This window comes from Neltuma alba, unplaced genomic scaffold, assembly GCF_004799145.2.
Source record: "Neltuma alba isolate B1F8T4 unplaced genomic scaffold, ASM479914v2 tig00005741_pilon, whole genome shotgun sequence".
Classification (NCBI taxonomy): domain Eukaryota; kingdom Viridiplantae; phylum Streptophyta; class Magnoliopsida; order Fabales; family Fabaceae; genus Neltuma; species Neltuma alba.
The window spans coordinates 78115-95156 of NW_021634213.1; the positions used below are offsets into that span (position 1 = coordinate 78115).

At 34.7% G+C, this 17042-nt stretch overlaps 1 protein-coding gene and 1 pseudogene across 3 annotated transcripts; both read left to right on the forward strand.

Annotated features, from left to right (window-relative positions):
- Window positions 1-3573: 3573 nt before the first annotated feature.
- Window positions 3574-9432, forward strand: LOC114748559 (protein STRUBBELIG-RECEPTOR FAMILY 8-like; annotated as a pseudogene).
- A 1578-nt stretch (window positions 9433-11010) lies between these two features.
- Window positions 11011-16501, forward strand: LOC114748552 (O-fucosyltransferase 15-like). 3 transcript variants are annotated; one of them, XM_028936980.1, is made up of 11 exons: window positions 11011-11421; window positions 11500-11670; window positions 12342-12431; window positions 12558-12651; window positions 12772-12833; window positions 12970-13058; window positions 13548-13668; window positions 13754-13900; window positions 13994-14328; window positions 14871-15111; window positions 16095-16501. In XM_028936980.1, the coding sequence occupies exons 1-11, from the start codon at window positions 11149-11151 to the stop codon at window positions 16401-16403; spliced, it is 1932 nt and encodes a 643-aa protein (XP_028792813.1). In that variant the 5' UTR covers window positions 11011-11148; the 3' UTR covers window positions 16404-16501. The 3 variants fall into 3 exon arrangements, with proteins under 3 accessions (XP_028792813.1, XP_028792811.1, XP_028792812.1); XM_028936978.1 differs by lacking the exons at window positions 11011-11421; window positions 11500-11670 and having other exon boundaries at window positions 12372-12450; window positions 12731-12833; XM_028936979.1 differs by lacking the exons at window positions 11011-11421; window positions 11500-11670 and having other exon boundaries at window positions 12372-12450; window positions 12744-12833.
- The last annotated feature ends 541 nt before the right edge of the window (window positions 16502-17042 follow it).

Sequence of the window (17042 nt, forward strand, 5' to 3'; positions counted from 1 at the left end):
TAGAGCAACTATGTTTTTTTGGTAATAATGGAGAAATTATTTTTATAATACTGACATAATAATAAATCAAGTATGATAGGTTAAGGAATTACAAATAAAGTGGCAGCACTTTGTTTCTTTTTTCTTTTTGTTTTATGTTGCATATAATAAAAGAAAAAATCACATAAAAGTTGAATGTTTTGTATGAAGTCAAATTTAAATTATATGGGTTATTTAAAACCTTTGTCATGTATTCCTCCAGTCTTTAATATAGTATCTAATTATTGAGTTGATTTTAGTGCTAAATATAAACCCTATTTCTTATATTTATCAATTTTTTTAAATTAACCCTATGAATCTCCCATAACCATGATTAATTAGAAGATGGAGAGAAAATATTAAAGAAGATATTTATGGTGTTTTAGAAAAAAAACATATCATATTTTTTATAATTAACTAACTTACTTAACTTCCTTAATAGGTCTTATATTAAAGATTGGAAGAGTATTGAAAACAAAGACTAATTAGAGAAAAATTAGTTTTATGTGTATATGTATACATTGACGGAGAGTTAAAAAAAAATGCAAAAAACACTACAAATATTAGACATTTGAAACAGTAAAAATTGGTTTCGCATTTTATAATAAAAAAATACAGTGATAGGTGATTACACAAATTTTTTTTCTCTTAATTTGAAGTTATGTATTGACTCTTTTTATTTGATAAGGAATTTTCCTAAATTAGATTGGTCCATGCACTACATAAAAATCTAAAAGAGCAATAAATTAGTTTGTAGAAGTTATAGCACTTGAATAAAAAAAATTAATACCCGCATTCTCTATTGGTAATTTGGTCCTATCTTTTGATATTGCCACTTGGTCCCTCCTCTTGATATTTTTACTCAGTCACTCCTATTCTAAATACAATAGCTAGATAAAAAAAATTACTTTGATCTTAAACATAAGGCTTCATTTCATTTTGTCTTTCAAAATTATAATTGTTTTCCCACAATATCAATTCTACATATTGAGAGGAATTTATAGTTCCAATACATATGATCAAATAAACTATTTTAGAGAAACTAATAAAAATTTGTTATAAATAACAAACTTAATTAATTTTTTTATATCTATAAATTAATTATTTAACTCGTATATTAAGAATTAGAGTAATAATCTTTTTAGATATGAAAAGTGTAATGAACAATTAGAGCCGAATGAATCAACTATTTATTTAATTTAAACAGTAGAAGTAAATTATGGAATATATATTATTTAATTTGAACTCATTCAAATTAAACACTTATCTGATTAATTATTTGATGTAGTCACTCCAATTTTAAAATATTAATGCTATGCTTAGATTTAACTAATCACCAAAATTTGCCTTGTTATTAAGGATAGCGATGGTAGAGATCCTAAAAAGAGTAAGTGATAGTGAGAGTTGAATTTTTGTTACTAAACATTAAAATTTTTTTTTTATTTCCTTATTCCATCTTTTTTTGGGTATACTAATTCATAAATTTCATTGAATGCTATAAGGAGTCGTGGCCAACCTAGTTATTTACAATCATAGGAATAGATATTTTCAAGCATACATAGGAACAGTGACTAATAAAGACATCTCACATTATACCAAAAAAAAAAGGACATCTCACAGCCTTATAACCCTTTTTTTTTTTTTTTAAAGCTCAAACTTTCATTGTTTTTTTTTTTTGACCGGCTCAAACTTTCATTGTTTGAACGTGGAGAAAAGAAGTGGTTTTCATGGAAAGTGGGAGTCAAATTTATCATATGTATACTTTTTCATTTTTGACCAGAGTATACTTTTTCATTTATATACTATACTTCATAAATATTTATATGGAATAGAAAGTCAACAATTTCATAATTTCAATATAGTTCTTAGAGGACTCCTTTAACTTTCACCCAATGAATAGATTAAACTGATCATGTTTGGATTCTGGAAATATGTTCGCCAAATATATACTTTCGGAGGATATAAGATTTGTTATGCAACAGTTTAAATTTATGGAAAAATTTGCTGCGAATGATCGGATAAATGATCATTTTTCTAATTCTAAATATAGAAATTTAATAGTTAGTTTAAAAAACCTAAAAAAATAATTAAATTAGTTATTTATAAAAAATAGATGGTGATATTTTTTTAAAGATATTTCATTTAATTATTTGTATTGGATTGGAAAATATCATTAAACATTCGTTTAATATATATAATTTATAGAGATATTTTTAAAAAACTTGAAAAGTAAAATAGATTGAATTTTTTTTAATTAAAGGGGATTAACGACATAATATTATAAATGGGATTAAACTAGCGTTAGACTATAATACTATTATGTTGGCCAAAAAAAGAGAGATTATAATACTAGTTCCGTTCCTAATTATAAGAGCTAGTTGACTAATTTAAGGAGATTAAGAAAATAAGTTAAGTTAGTTCTTTATAATAAATATGTGTTGTTTTTCCTAAAATATCCTTGTTAATCAAGTTTATTGGCTAGAACTATTATTATTAGAATGACTATCTCGGGAAAAACATATATAAATATGAAAGACAAAATGGATTGAAGTCTTATAATTAGGATTAAAATAAAAATCAAACGAGATCTTATATTAATGATCAAAGGTAGTACTATTAACCTTCTCAACTAGTTTCTAGAATTAGCATCGAAAGGAGCGTAATTTAGTAAGTTTAAAAGCAAATTGTATCTTGTTAAAATTAAGAGGGGCTGTAATTCATTTTGGAATGACAAACTGAAAGCTCATGACAATAATAAAAAGGCCTCATTCATTCACACAAAATTCTGGTAAAAAAAAACACAAAAGACAAAATAAGAGAAAATTAATAAAGGGGGGGGGGGGGCTGAGCTGACACGCATTGGGTTAGGGGAGGGGAAGGGACAAGAAGAACCGAGAACGTGAAATGGAAAGTGGAAAATCCAAAAACCCCAGAAAGAGAAAAGGAAGAGACCCATGAAAAGCTTCAAGCTTTTTTCCCTGGCCAAAGCTTCAGGCTTTGTTCACCCAAAAAAAAAAAAATCTTTTTTTGAAGCTTTGTTTTGTTGGCTACTTCAATCAAAACACTGCTTTTTCCTTGTTTTATTGCAGGACCTGGGTTCCATTGAGTGCTCTCAGTTAAATCTTAATTGAAAATATTACGAGTAGTAATCAATTGCAATTTAACGATGCAGAGGAAAGTTACAGTTAAAAATTTTTATTTATAGAAAAATTTAGCTCGAGTTGTTACGTTTATTATGTTAAGTTTTTAATTACATAGGGTTAAGTGTTTTTTTATTTCATATAAATTTATCATTAAATATTATTAATTAAAAAATAAAATACATAATTATATGTAATTAAAAAATTTAATATAATGAATATAAGTAAGTTGTTTTATTTATTTGTAATAGCGTCTGAGGAAGCGTGAGATCCAAATCCTGTGTTACATTCCGTTTTTGTTTTTGTTTTCCAATTTTTGTTTTCGCCGACACATACACTCTCGCTTACTCATACTCATTACTTCCTTTTTCTTTCTTTCGTTTTCCCTTTATGTTTCTCTCTCTTCATTACTATAAGCTTCGAATCTCCATCTCACTCGGCGTCCCTTTCTTTAATGGCGATGCCTTGGACAACTGGTCGCGATCTCACAGCTACCTACTCCTCTAACCCCATCTTCTTCTTCTTGTTCCTTTTCCCTGTGTCTTCACTGCTCTTGCATGTTCTTCACCACACCTGAACCCCGCCTGAAACAACTTTCAGCTCCGTCTATAGTGGCCGGAAACAACAATGGCGGCCACTCGAGTGGCTTCTTCTCTTTTTCTTCCAATCGCTCTGATCTTTTCTGCTCTTCATCCTGCTTTAGCCAACACTGACGCTACTGATGGTATTTGCTTCTGCTTCTTGTTCTCTTAGTTTGATCATTCCCGTGGCTGATTGACATAAGGTTTGCTATTAATATGATAATGATAAGGAAAGTGCCTCGAAGTTCAGGAAAGTTTGGATTTTGATCGCGATTGAGGCGAGTGGAACCGAACTCGGTGCCTTGACTTGTGAGAGTTTGATTTTATCTGTCTGACTGCAGTGAAAATGTAATTAATAAAGCGATGGCTTTATTATGCTTTTTGGAAAAGGAAGAGATTTTTAGATTGAACTGGAGTGAAGGCATGGACATTTTTAGGGGCTTTGATCTTGTTCGTCTATTCTGATTAATAAAATAAACGATGTTATGCCTTCATTCATGTCCTCACCAAAACATTTTTTTTTAAATATCTTTATTTGAATTTATTTGTATGTTTAACTGAGGGGGGTGGGATGATGCCGTTACCCTTCGTATCTCTTAGTTTTGGGATCACAGTGCTGTTCTTCTTGCTTCAGTTCAAGCGCTTGAGGTTTTGTACAACGCTTTAAACAGCCCTCCTTGGCTAACTGGCTGGAAAATTGGTGGTGGTGATCCTTGTGTAGAGTCATGGAAAGGGATAACATGTGAGGGCTCAGCCGTTGTTTCCATGTATGAGATGATATTGCACAAGCGTAACTTTTAGTTTTTTCAGTTGTGTTTTTTGTTTGAGAAAACTAACCAACTGGTGTCATTGCTGTGATGTTAATTAGAGAATTGTCAGGTTTGGGACTCAATGGGACTCTGGGATACCTGCTTTCGGACCTTATGTCGCTGAGACAACTGTGAGATAATCGAACTTGTTGTTTTTGTGGCACTTATTTATTTATTCTTTTTCTGTTCTTACATATTAATATCGATGTTCTTCTGCTCTTTTTTCCTTTTCAGTGACTTAAGTGACAACAAGATCCACGACACAGTCCCTTACCAGTTGCCACCAAATCTGACAAGCCTGTAATGCTAGCTTTCCATCATGTGATTTTCTTATCATTCTTGATCAGCTTCACTCTGTTGTTTAAGTTAATACGCCATCATTCTATGATTATAATATTCAGGAACCTCGCAAGAAATAACTTGAGCGGAAATCTTCCTTATTCCATTTCTGCCATGAGTTCCCTCAATTATTTGTAAGTTGCTTTTCTGTTCGTGTATAACATTATTTCATATCGTTTAATTTAGTTATATGTTGTAGCTACCATCCGATTGCATTTCTATATGGTTGTTAGGAACGTGAGCCACAATGCACTCTCCCTTTCAATTGGAGACATTTTTGCCGACCTTGCTGATCTCGGTACCCTGTAAGACATCTCCCATAGTGCATTTATTTCTTTTAACTTCTTTTTATATTGTCATTCAATCTCCTTTCCACAACATTACTGATTAATGATTTAATGTCATGACTAACTAATTTCAGCACTGCCTATGGTTTTAGCAATTAATAGAAGTGACTTAGCTTGATTGGTTGAGAGAATTTTGCGCTCCAGGAATGAACTACGTGCTATTTCTCTTTTTTTTTCCCCCCCTTTTTGTGGACAAACTTTTGATAGTGCTCAAAACATTTTGTAGTAGTTTTAGTTTCATGACTACAGTGGCAGATAGCTGGCATTCTTCCTTTATATTGGCAGTACGATTAGTTTCAGGATGCTTATATGAATCTTTAACATTTGATTTGCATCTTTTGTATGATGAAGGTTCAATGGTAGCATTTAGTCTTTGTTGCCCAGTTTGGAGTTCATTCTTTGCTTTTAAAAGTTCTATTCTCCTTACTTTAGGTTGGCTTTTTCCTTTCTTTTTTTTTTTTTTTGGGGGGGGGGGTTGAGGCAGTGTGATGACGGAAAAAGTAGAGAGGGAGAGCTCAAACTATTTTTAACTCAAATATTATTTTCTTAACAACTGAGTTATTACTGGAGAACTGTTTCTAACCTAAGTTTTATTCTATCTGATAAGCGTTTGACGTGTGCATTCCATAATGCAGGGATCTATCGTTCAATGACTTTTCTGGAGATCTTCCTCCCTCATTCGGTTCATTGTCCAATCTTTCTTCTGTGTATGTTAGATAATATTTTAACAGATGACCTAGTTGAGGTTCGCAATGAATGTTTATTTGACTCAATATGTTACAGCTTTTTGCAGAACAATCAGTTGACCGGTTCTCTTAATGTTCTTGTTGGTTTGCCTTTAGATACTTTGTAAGTTTCTCTCACCTCTGGGCTCAAATTATCTGCATATGATAACCTAATTCTGCTCCATTGTTTTCCAGAAATGTTGCGAACAACAATTTCACTGGATGGATACCTCAGGAACTTAGTTCAATTCATAATTTTATGTACGTGTTAATGCAACTTTGTCTGCAATGTCTTCCTGTTTTGCAGTGCCTAACTTCTTCATTTTGACTAATGTGGCTCTTTAAATATGGACTAGATCTGATGGGAACTCCTTTGACAATGGCCCTGCTCCTCCTCCTCCTCCACATTCAGCCTCTTCTCCCAGAAGATCTCCTACTAGCCATCACCATTCTGGCTCTGGTTCTCACAAAGCACATGCTTCTGAATCTGATGATGAAGATGCTGATAGCCACAAGGGTTTATCATCTGGGGTTATTATAGGCATTATTTTGGGTTCAGTTTTTCTAGCTGTTGTTGTGCTACTTGCTCTTGCTTTATGTATCCGAAAGCATAAAAAGAAGGAAAAAGGTGTGAGAACATCCAATGGGACTCCTCCTCTTGGAACCAATAATGGTGAATTCCCTCCCAGTGGTTCCCTGTCTCTAACTGTGTGTGCGTGCGTGCGAATCTTCTGCTTGTGTTTCTTAAACCAACAGTAATGTTAGACATGCATTAATCCGCTACATTATCTGTTGAATGTTAATATTTCAAGGCACAATAAGTTAATGATGGGTTTGATTATTGCTTCTCTAGGTAACTTAGGATTTGGAGCTTCTTGCTTTATGTAATTGCCTTGCTGAACATCTCTGTTTTTTGTTCATTTAGACATCTTGTACCACGTAGCTATTCATTTTATTCTGCTCATCAGTATCATCTATCTTCCATTAGAAAGTCAGTGGCAGTTTATTTTCTTAGATGTTAATTTGCAGTGTCTTTAGATATTATTTTCTTTTGTAGAATTCTCACAAAGATTACTTTCATGTCTATCTTGACATGTTCTGGGCTCATCTGGCCTTGTACTTGCAGTAACTCCTCCAATGCAAGAACAGAGGGTAAAGAGTGCTGCTGTTATTACAGACCTGAAACCTCCTCCTGCAGAAAAAGTGATAGCTGAGAGGGTTCCTTCGAAAAATGGATCTGCTAAGCGGATAAAATCCCCTATAACTGCTACATCATACACAATTGCTACTCTTCAAAGTGCAACAAATAGCTTCAGCCAGGAATTTATTATCGGTGAAGGTTCTCTTGGTCGAGTTTACAGGGCTGAATTCCCTAATGGGAAGGTAATCCTTTTACGTTGCAATGTTATCACCTTTCTATCATTTTGGAAATTATACTTGCTTTGTATAGAGATGTATAGATAAGGAATACATTTTAGATGTGAAGCCCAATCCTCCTTTTCTTTTCTTTTTTGAGTAAAGCCCATCCTTCTTTATTTAAATTACTTTAGTTGTAATTAAACTGTAGAGTGTAGACTATTTGCATTACAATGTTGTAGATATTTTACTTCACTGATAGGTTTGGCTATGCTGTATCTTCTACCTTAGGCTAGTTATGCTTCTGCCTTGTTAACTTTTCATCATGTGGAATTATAATTTCCCATTCAGTAATTGAAACTAATGTTTCTATTTTAGCAAAATAACCTTTGTTTTCTCATAATATTACTTAATTCCCTTTACCTTTTGATGATTTGACTCATTTTTTGTGATATTCAAACTTCAGAACAAATACTCTATACTCTACAACATTTATGCATGTTCCAATCTCTAATGGTTTCAGGTTTTGTTTTTGTTAGATCATGGCCATTAAAAAGATCGACAATGCGGCACTGTCATTACAGGAGGAAGACAACTTTCTTGAAGCTGTATCAAATATGTCACGCCTGCGGCATCCAAACATTGTTACACTGGCTGGGTACTGTGCAGAGCATGGGCAGCGTCTTCTAGTTTACGAGCATATTGGTAATGGAAATCTACATGACATACTCCATTTTGCTGAAGATAGCAGCAAGGCTTTATCTTGGAATGCCCGTGTTCGAATAGCACTGGGCACTGCCCGAGCATTAGAGTATGTTGGTTTTCTATTATGTATCAAGTCTACTTCATCATTTCCCTGCAGTAACTCATGATAGTATACCGCATTTTAACTTTTACATTTTTGTTGGTCAGATACTTGCATGAAGTATGCTTGCCTTCTGTTGTACATAGAAACTTTAAATCGGCAAACATATTACTCGATGAGGAGTTGAATCCTCAACTGTCTGATTGTGGTTTAGCTGCTTTAACGCCAAACACTGAACGGCAGGTTGGTGAACATACTTTGTTTCCCGCATGCATGGCTGGACATGATATCTGTGGATTCTTTTGCCATATGCTCTGTTAGTAAATTTCTTTGTCTTTAACAGGTTTCAACTCAGATGGTTGGCTCATTTGGTTATAGTGCTCCTGAGTTTGCATTATCAGGAATTTACACAGTGAAAAGTGATGTTTACAGTTTTGGAGTGGTAATGTTAGAGCTATTGACGGGTCGGAAGCCACTTGACAGGTGAACCTGGATTTTACATGTTCTAAAGCCAATGTTCATGCTCATCATTTTCATGTTTTGCTGCAATCCATGAGTTCTTAAACTCTTCATCTTAATGATATCTTCGATTGATGTGTAACTTCTATAAGTGTAGTTCACGAGCGAGATCAGAGCAGTCGCTTGTGAGGTGGGCTACTCCCCAACTTCATGATATAGATGCCTTGGCCAAAATGGTTGATCCTGCTTTGAATGGCATGTATCCGGCGAAGTCACTGTCACCTTTGCCGATATCATTGCCCTTTGTGTTCAGGTAATGTTTTTTATTTTCAAATGGTTCATTAACTGCAATGCTGGGAATCTGGACATTCCATGTGATTTACCATGTTGCATCATGACTTTCCAAGCATGTTACACAGAACTCATTTTTTCTCATTTTGCTTGTGTACAGCCGGAGCCTGAATTCCGACCTCCCATGTCTGAGGTTGTGCAAGCACTGGTCCGGCTAGTGCAAAGAGCAAGTGTGGTCAAACGCCGCCCCAGTGACGAATCTGGGTTTGGTCACAAGACCCCAGATCATGAATCCTTTGACATGTCATTTTAAAGGTTTTTTAATTTCGAGCCATTTTGATATGATCTTATTTCAATTTTGTGTAAAGTGATATGCAGTTTTCTGACAGAACACAGGAAGGAATAGAGAAGTTGTGAAGATGTTTCAAACAGATCCAAGATATTTGTAATTACATGCATTGGAATTTTATTATTACTTGGGATAAAAAAGTACTATGGAAAACATATGTATATTATATTTAACTCGCCTTGATGTTGTATATTGTAGTTTATTATTCTCTCTGTTTTTCCCCCTTTTTTGCTTTTATTAAATTACCGTCTAAAGCGTCTCTTAAGGTGACTAACTAGCTAGGATTTTTGATTGAGCATGCATATTGAAGGGCCTACTTGTCCTTTTATTCCCTTCCACAATCATGGTGATGATTAGAAGACATAGTTTTTTGAGCAAATAATTTCTTTTCTTTAGTGTGTAGCCGTTTTCTTTTTTGAGAAGAAAAGGTACCGTTGTTTAACCATTATTTCCATGTTTGACTTCATTAATTAAAAACTAGATTGTGGACCCCAAGAAAGCATGAAATTGAGATATGGAAGCGAACATCTTAGCGTCGTAACCTAGTTTTATGTTCTCAGAAAAAGAAGGAAGAAAAACTTAGTTATGTTATATATGTATAGAATATGTGTATTATAGAAATAAAATATAAGTTTTACATGTTATTTACTTTTGTATATCATGTTGAGGAGTTGTATTATTGATGGTCTATGAATAATGTAATTTGTTACAAATTGTTTTATATTCTCAGTTTTTATTATAAATTTCAAATAACTAATTTATAGATAATGAATAACTCATTAAAATTAATAAAAAATAATAAATATGTTAGAAATATATTTTTGTTTCTAAATACATCCTTATAATAAATAAGATAAAAGATAAAAGAGAATGTAAATGGAAATGTAGTAAGAAAAAAATAATTAAGGGTAATATTAGAAAAAATATATTGAATGTTAAAACAATTACATAACGAGCTCTTTTCAAATTTAAAGCTTATAAATAAGGTTGGAGAGAGTATTAATTGATAATAGTGCATAAAATCTCAAATGATCACCACTTATAAGTAATGGAGAGTGGGATTTTTTATTAGAGGGTGCTTGGAAAAACATAGAAATGTTTTTAAAAAGGTAAACTTCACAGGTATATGTCGTGTATCGTAAAATCATTTTTAAAACTATAGTTTATTTCCCCAAATACTTCTTAGGTTTCCTTTCTTATAAGATTAGAGTCATTTTTCCAAATAATAATAAGAAGAAAAGATAAGAGAAGGAGAGAATCACCGCCAAACGCTTCCATAATTAATTTGATTGGTAACGTGTTGGCTGCCTAAGTTTTGGTAAAGCAGCATTATATAAACATTGTGGTTAGTGCCATTCCCACAATTAAGATCTATCACAAGAGAACCATTTCTTTTTGGTCGGAAAAATTACATTACAAGATTATGAAATCCATGATAAATATTTTAGCTATTTAAATTATTTAGAAAGTCTAAGATATTGATTTGACTAAATTTTCTTTATAAGACACACCAAATTATAAATCTTATATTCATCTGAAAACTTGGATTTGGATCCAATAAAAAGCATATTCAGTAGAAATAATTAAATTCCACGTTAATCATCCATTTGTAACTTGCTGAAATGAATCAAATAATATATCTTAATTTATATAATCTAAGGGGCCAAGTTTAATGGAAAATGGGATAAAACCAACCAAATACAATTTTTTTTAAAAATTTCTTCTTAATCTTGGTAGTATTACTTATTTGGAGCGAGAGCCTCGTCGCCGGAATTCAGAGTTTCAGACAGCTTTTCTTTCTTCCGTTTGAAGTAGTTCTTCAGATTTCAACTCTTCGTCTTCTTTTTGAAGTAATTCGTATTTCAACTCTACTTCTTCTTGTTCCCGGCATTTGCTTCTCCGGTTTTGGGTCTGACCCGAATCTGAATCATGCAATCTTCTACAGATCTCTTCACCGAATTCAATTACAAACGATACGGCCTCCAACCAAAGAGAGACAATGATGATGATCCACCCCATGCGGTTCCGGATCATTATGAACCCATTATCGCTCGCTCCAGCTCCTTCCACTCTCCGTCCACCTCTCCAACTTCGAGAAGCCATCAGTCCTCTCCAAATCATTCCCCCAGACTTGGACCCAGTCGGCTCTCGAGCTTCCACAGATCCCATTCTTCATTCTCCTCTTCGCCTTTCAAATGGAATGCATGGGGCTTCCTGAAAAACTGGAAGTTGCAATTGAATCCTCCTCATCAGCACAAGGGAAAGTTGAAGGCGGGAAAGTCATGGTATCGCACGAAACGAGTGAAAGGGCTTCTGTTGCTTATTGGGCTGCTGGGTTCCTTCTTCTTGGTAAATTGGATTCTGCTTACGCGTCTGCAAGATGAAGCGGTGCATCCTATCACTGAGTTATCGAGAAATTCATCTGCTGATTTAGTTTCGGTTTCGGTTCAGGTATGTGCATGATTAGTATTGTGGATTTTAAATTCTAGGAACTTTTTTTTTCCCCCGTCCCTTGCTACTAATTACAACTTGTTGCCTACCAGTTCATACCTTTTTACGATGGAGTTGTGTTAAAACGAGTGAAGTAGATGGTAGAGGGTATTAATGTGATCAGACGATATTTGAGACTTTTCTACCATGTACCTTGAGGCGAAGCATATATATGGGTCTATACATGTAAATTCTGAAAATAAAAAACCGATGGACCCAGTGCATGAACATACTTTGGAAGCTGGTTTCGGCAGGGCACTTTGGATATTAGATACCCAATAATTAATGCCCAATCTTTTTGATAATATCATATATTTGGCCTGTGGATGTGAGAATTTTGCTTTTTTTTTTTTTTTGGGCATTTACCTAGTATTCGTATGGTGGATATACATTTTGTATCCAGGTACAGAGGAATGAAAAATGATCACGTAGATGCCTATTGCGCAGCTGACTGTAAATAGTTGGGAAACTGAGGTCTAAGGGAGTCACTAGGAATTTGTCCCCTTAAAAGAAGAGCCTTCATGTGCATCACCCTTGTAAATATTTTAGCAGATGTTGAAATTCAAAGGTCTAATTTCTTGGTCTTTCAATTGTCTGTTTACTTTATTTTCCCATTTGTTATTTTCTTGCAGGGGAAATGGAAAAAAACTAGAAAAGGGAAAAAGCCACCGAAGGGAAATTATGAAAGATTGTTGGCTTTGGCTGCCCATGCTTTGGCAGAGGTATCAGGATCTGTAGCCTGTTAGTAATTACAACCATGAAATGTTAGAATCATTAAATCAAATGCCAGAGTAAATCTCTCTGTTTGCAAGTCTGCAGTTGTTCTGATTTGTTTCATATGGGTACAGAATAAACGTGAGCCTAAAGATTTGTGGCAGGAGCCTTTTGCTCCTGCTTCTGCCTGGAGACCTTGCGCTGATCAGCGTAATTGGAAACCTAGTGGTATGCCTATGTTAAATTTGATTTTATTTTTAATATCATGTACGTGTGTGTGAGTAAATGTAGTATGTTGGTCTATAAGGTGACACTCAAAGTCTGCTGTCTGCTATTGTACTTTGATAGAGGGAAATAATGGATACATTTTGATGACTGCAAATGGTGGAATAAATCAACAACGAGTAGCTGTAAGTGTCTTTATTAGACTGTTCCACCTTAATGGATATTTCACTTCTTCTGAATATGAGTTTGTTTGGTCCAAAGAATAAAAGCTCTATTGTTAAATGATTAACATACTATATATGTTGATTTTGATGACAATAGGTTTGCAATGCGGTGGTTGTGGCACGATTACTTAATTCAACTTTGGTTATTCCCAAATTTATGTTTAGTAGTGTATGGAGAGATGTAAGGTGATGATGCTCTTTCTATCCTTCTAACTTTTCCCTTCTTGTCTTACATGATTGAATAACCAAATGTTTCAGCCTTGCGTCAAGATTCGCGATGAAATGATTCTGCTGATTAATGAATGTTATATTACCTAAGTGAAATCTTTTCTAGTTGTTTTGGCTGACGTAATTTGCTATTGAACTTCTGCTTCAAATGGATACCCATGATTTTCCCCCTGACTAATTTGGGGGCATATGATTAAATATTACTACATCACAGGATGTTAACATATGCTTTATGGGTTTCCCTTTAGTAATGTGGATCATTGGTAATTGTAGTTATTCTTATGTTCAACTAGAATTGCCAATTTTACAATTGCCCTGTTTATTTTAATGATACGTCTTTAGTCCATAGGTCTTCTGATCTCCTCCTTTTTTTTGGTCAATACTTTTCTTATAATTGCTTTACATGGAAATTGACAGTACCAAATTGTATAATTTGATTAATTTCAGTCAATTCAGTGACATCTATCAGGAGGAGCATTTTATAGAATACTTAACATCTGATATAAGGATAGTGAAGGAACTTCCTGAGGAATTGCGGTCTTTAGACTTGGAGGCAATTGGTAGTGTTGTAAGTTACTGCTGCCCTTCCAGTAAACTAATTGCTTTCACAGTTAGTTCCTTTTGTATTAGTTATTGGGATTGTCTTCTTTCAGGTATCAGATGTTGACATGGGAAAAGAGGCCAAGCCAAGTTTTTACTTGAAGCACATTCTACTACCTATTCTCCTTAAAAATCAAGTTGTTCATTTTGTTGGTTTTGGGAATCGCTTAGCATTTGACCCAATACCATTTGAGCTGCAGGTAAATCCTTTTTGATGTTTTGTCATTTCAGTTGGATTTGTCCTTTTCATCTGAAGCCTTACTATTCTGTTCTGATTGGAGAACTTCATCTAGAGACTTCGTTGCAGATGTAATTTTTATGCACTGCGATTTGTCCCCAGAATACAAGAAACTGGTGCTTTGCTTCTTAAAAGGCTGCGCCAGCATACTGGTCACATTGGACTGTTGGATCCATATCTCATTGGTCCATTTGCGGCATCAATTTTGGAGGGAAGAGGAAATCATTCCAAAAAGGCATCTAAATATCTATCTTTGCATCTCAGATTTGAAATTGACATGGTAGCTCATTCTTTGTGTGAATTCGGGGGAGGTGAAGGTGAGAGGAAAGAATTGGCAGCTTATCGTGAAATCCATTTCCCTGCATTGGCACATCTAGAGAAGACCACAAAGTATGCATTATGACAATTGCATCAGATATATTCCCCCACTTATTATATCATTTTAGTAGTTTGTAGTTCTGGTTGGCTGCTAAAGCAGCTTTTTACAATTATTCTGAGATGTGTTTGCAATTTGCTTTTGCTTCTCCTAGTACTTGTATCTCTTTCAATTATTACTCTCTCCTGTGTCTTGGGGGTGGGGAATGGGGGAATTTTCTGCATCACCCTAAAAAATGTTGGATTAATATAGCCACGTGTATTATTTCTATTAAGAGTATGGTTATTTCATCTTGGATAAAGGTAATGGTTGTTTAATTTTGTGAAATGTTTTTCTTTTGATCTCTTCCATTCTCTGTCATTTTTTTTGGGGGGGGGGTGATGTGGGGTGGTAATGGGATTCATTTAATCCCTCCCCCAAGAGGCATCTTGTCTTCTGCACCACCCGTCAGAGTTGTTGTTGTTGTTGTTTTTTTTTTTTAATTTACCATGTCAAAATGAGCCTCCTTATTCTTTTAACTACATGGACTTCAAATAACACCAACTTTCTAGTGCAGATTGCCCTCTCCTTCAGAGATAAGGTCTGAAGGTCTGTGCCCCTTGACACCCGAAGAGGCTGTCCTTATGCTTGCTGCTCTGGGTTTTAACCGGAAGACTCATATATTTGTAGCTGGTTCTAATTTGTATGGAGGTCAATCACGGTTGACTGCACTGACCAGCTTGTACCCTAATTTAGTGACTAAAGAGAACTTGCTCTCTTCAACTGAACTGGAACCGTTTGCAAATTATTCATCTCAGGTTTGGTGCAGTTGCCATCGTTGTTTTGCTTATGTTGGGCATTTTATTATCACAAGGAATCTGTTTCATAAGCACTTTTCATTGTGTTATGTTCAAAACCTAATGGTTGAATACTGGTTGAGATTGGCTGGTTGAAAATCTTTTTTGAATATGATTTTTGAAGTGGGTGATATTGAAGAAGTGTGCGGTCAAAGGGGGCTTTTTAGTGGACTGGCATATAAAATTATTGGGTCCTGGCCTCTGTTTACATAATGAGTAGGATTGCTATCCTTTGTTTTGCAATATCAGAAAGCTCGTATATATATGACCAGAAAGGCTTGATGGGAGAAATAAATGTGTGCGTGCAACGCGTGCATAAAATTTCCATTCATTGAAACTATTGGTTTTCTCTATATGGAAAAGGTGTGCATATGGTTGCTGAACAATTTTTCCTTAAATATAACTTCTCTGCTCTTAAGCTACTTATTAATATATTCTCGAGATGCTAAACTTCCACAAGAATGTGATTCTTGTCTATCTGAGAGTTTTCTGACGGTATTTCAAGTCCTAGTAAATGGTAATGCGTATCAGCAAAAAGGTAGTGCAGCCTTACAAATCACCTTATTGCATTGCTGGGTGGGACCTAATATCCACATAATCTACTCAGCTTTTGACTATAGAGGGATAAGTGAAACTCGAAACTAATTTGCAACTAGCCACTCTGACTTTTGTTGATTGGTACGTTGCCCGTTTAGGTCCCTTTGGGATTTTAGTCTTTATTCAACTTGACTAAACAGTATCAGTTTTTATGTGATTTACTGGCCCAAAATACCTTAGTGATCAATATCAAAATTGGGGAAATTATTTGATTTGAATCTCTTGGGGCCTTAGAAGCTGTCCTCTTTTCATTTTGTATTTTTTATTTTCTGAATGCTACAGTTAATTCTGCTTGGTTCTTTTAGTGCTAATCATTTGATGAATGATAGAGCTCATTTCTTTTGTAGCTAGCAGCACTGGACTTCATAGGCTGTACTGCTGCTGATGCATTTGCCATGACCGATTCTGGAAGTCAGTTATCGTCTTTGGTGTCTGGTTATCGTATATATTACGGTGGAGGCAAAATGCCAACAATACGACCAAATAAACGCAGGCTTGCTAGTATCTTTACCAAGAACTCAACCATAGAATGGCGTGTGTTTGAACAGAGAGTTAGGAAAGCTGTTAGACAGACCAAACATGTACAGACAAGGCCCAAGGGAAGAAGTATCTACAGGTATCCACGGTGTAGAGAATGTATGTGCAGGATAGAATAATGTATTCTTTTGTACTTTATTAGGCTTGCAAGTGCCCATTGCATTTTGTAACATTATTTATTGCCCCCAGTCAATTTTTTGGTATCTGCCGTTGCGTTTGGCAACATTGTTTATTACTCAATGCGAATGAAATGGCAGGATAAGGCTTGTTGCCCATACAACGTCCCTATTTTGACTGTGTAAAATTTTCAACTCTTAGGAATATTTTGAATTTTGAATAGGGACTGGAGTACTATTTTGAATAATCTATATGGAAAGCCAATACTTTGGTTTTCACTGAACCCTTTTTAGATCGCAAGAGGCTAATGAACTTGAATAAACAGAGTGTAGCGCTCACTGCTTTTGTATGGGTCTTCCAAAGCTCTTTTTTTTTTTTTTTGGGAGCAAAGCATCTTCCGTAGCTTTTGTTTTTTTTTTTTCCTTAAAAAAAAATTGTCAACTTTCGATCACTATGATTATGATGAGAGTGCTTTGCATTAGTTGGGTTGAAGATATCGCACGGCAGGTTTATAGGTTTTTAGTGAAGTGTTAACTGGGGGCGTGATCATGTCTGGCTGGGCATAATAATACTAGACAAGCACTCTAAAGAAGAATTTATCCATGGGAAAATTTTAGGACCGCAAAAGACAATTAATATCA

Bases quoted from the DNA above. Each gene is read 5' to 3' on its own strand.
- LOC114748552 (XM_028936980.1), top strand. From the start codon at position 11,149: ATGCAATCTTCTACAGATCTCTTCACCGAATTCAATTACAAACGATAC. The intron at 11,671-12,341 runs GTATGTGCATGA...ATTTTCTTGCAG, and splicing joins TAGTTTCGGTTTCGGTTCAG to GGGAAATGGAAAAAAACTAG. The intron at 15,112-16,094 runs GTTTGGTGCAGT...TTTCTTTTGTAG, and splicing joins TTGCAAATTATTCATCTCAG to CTAGCAGCACTGGACTTCAT.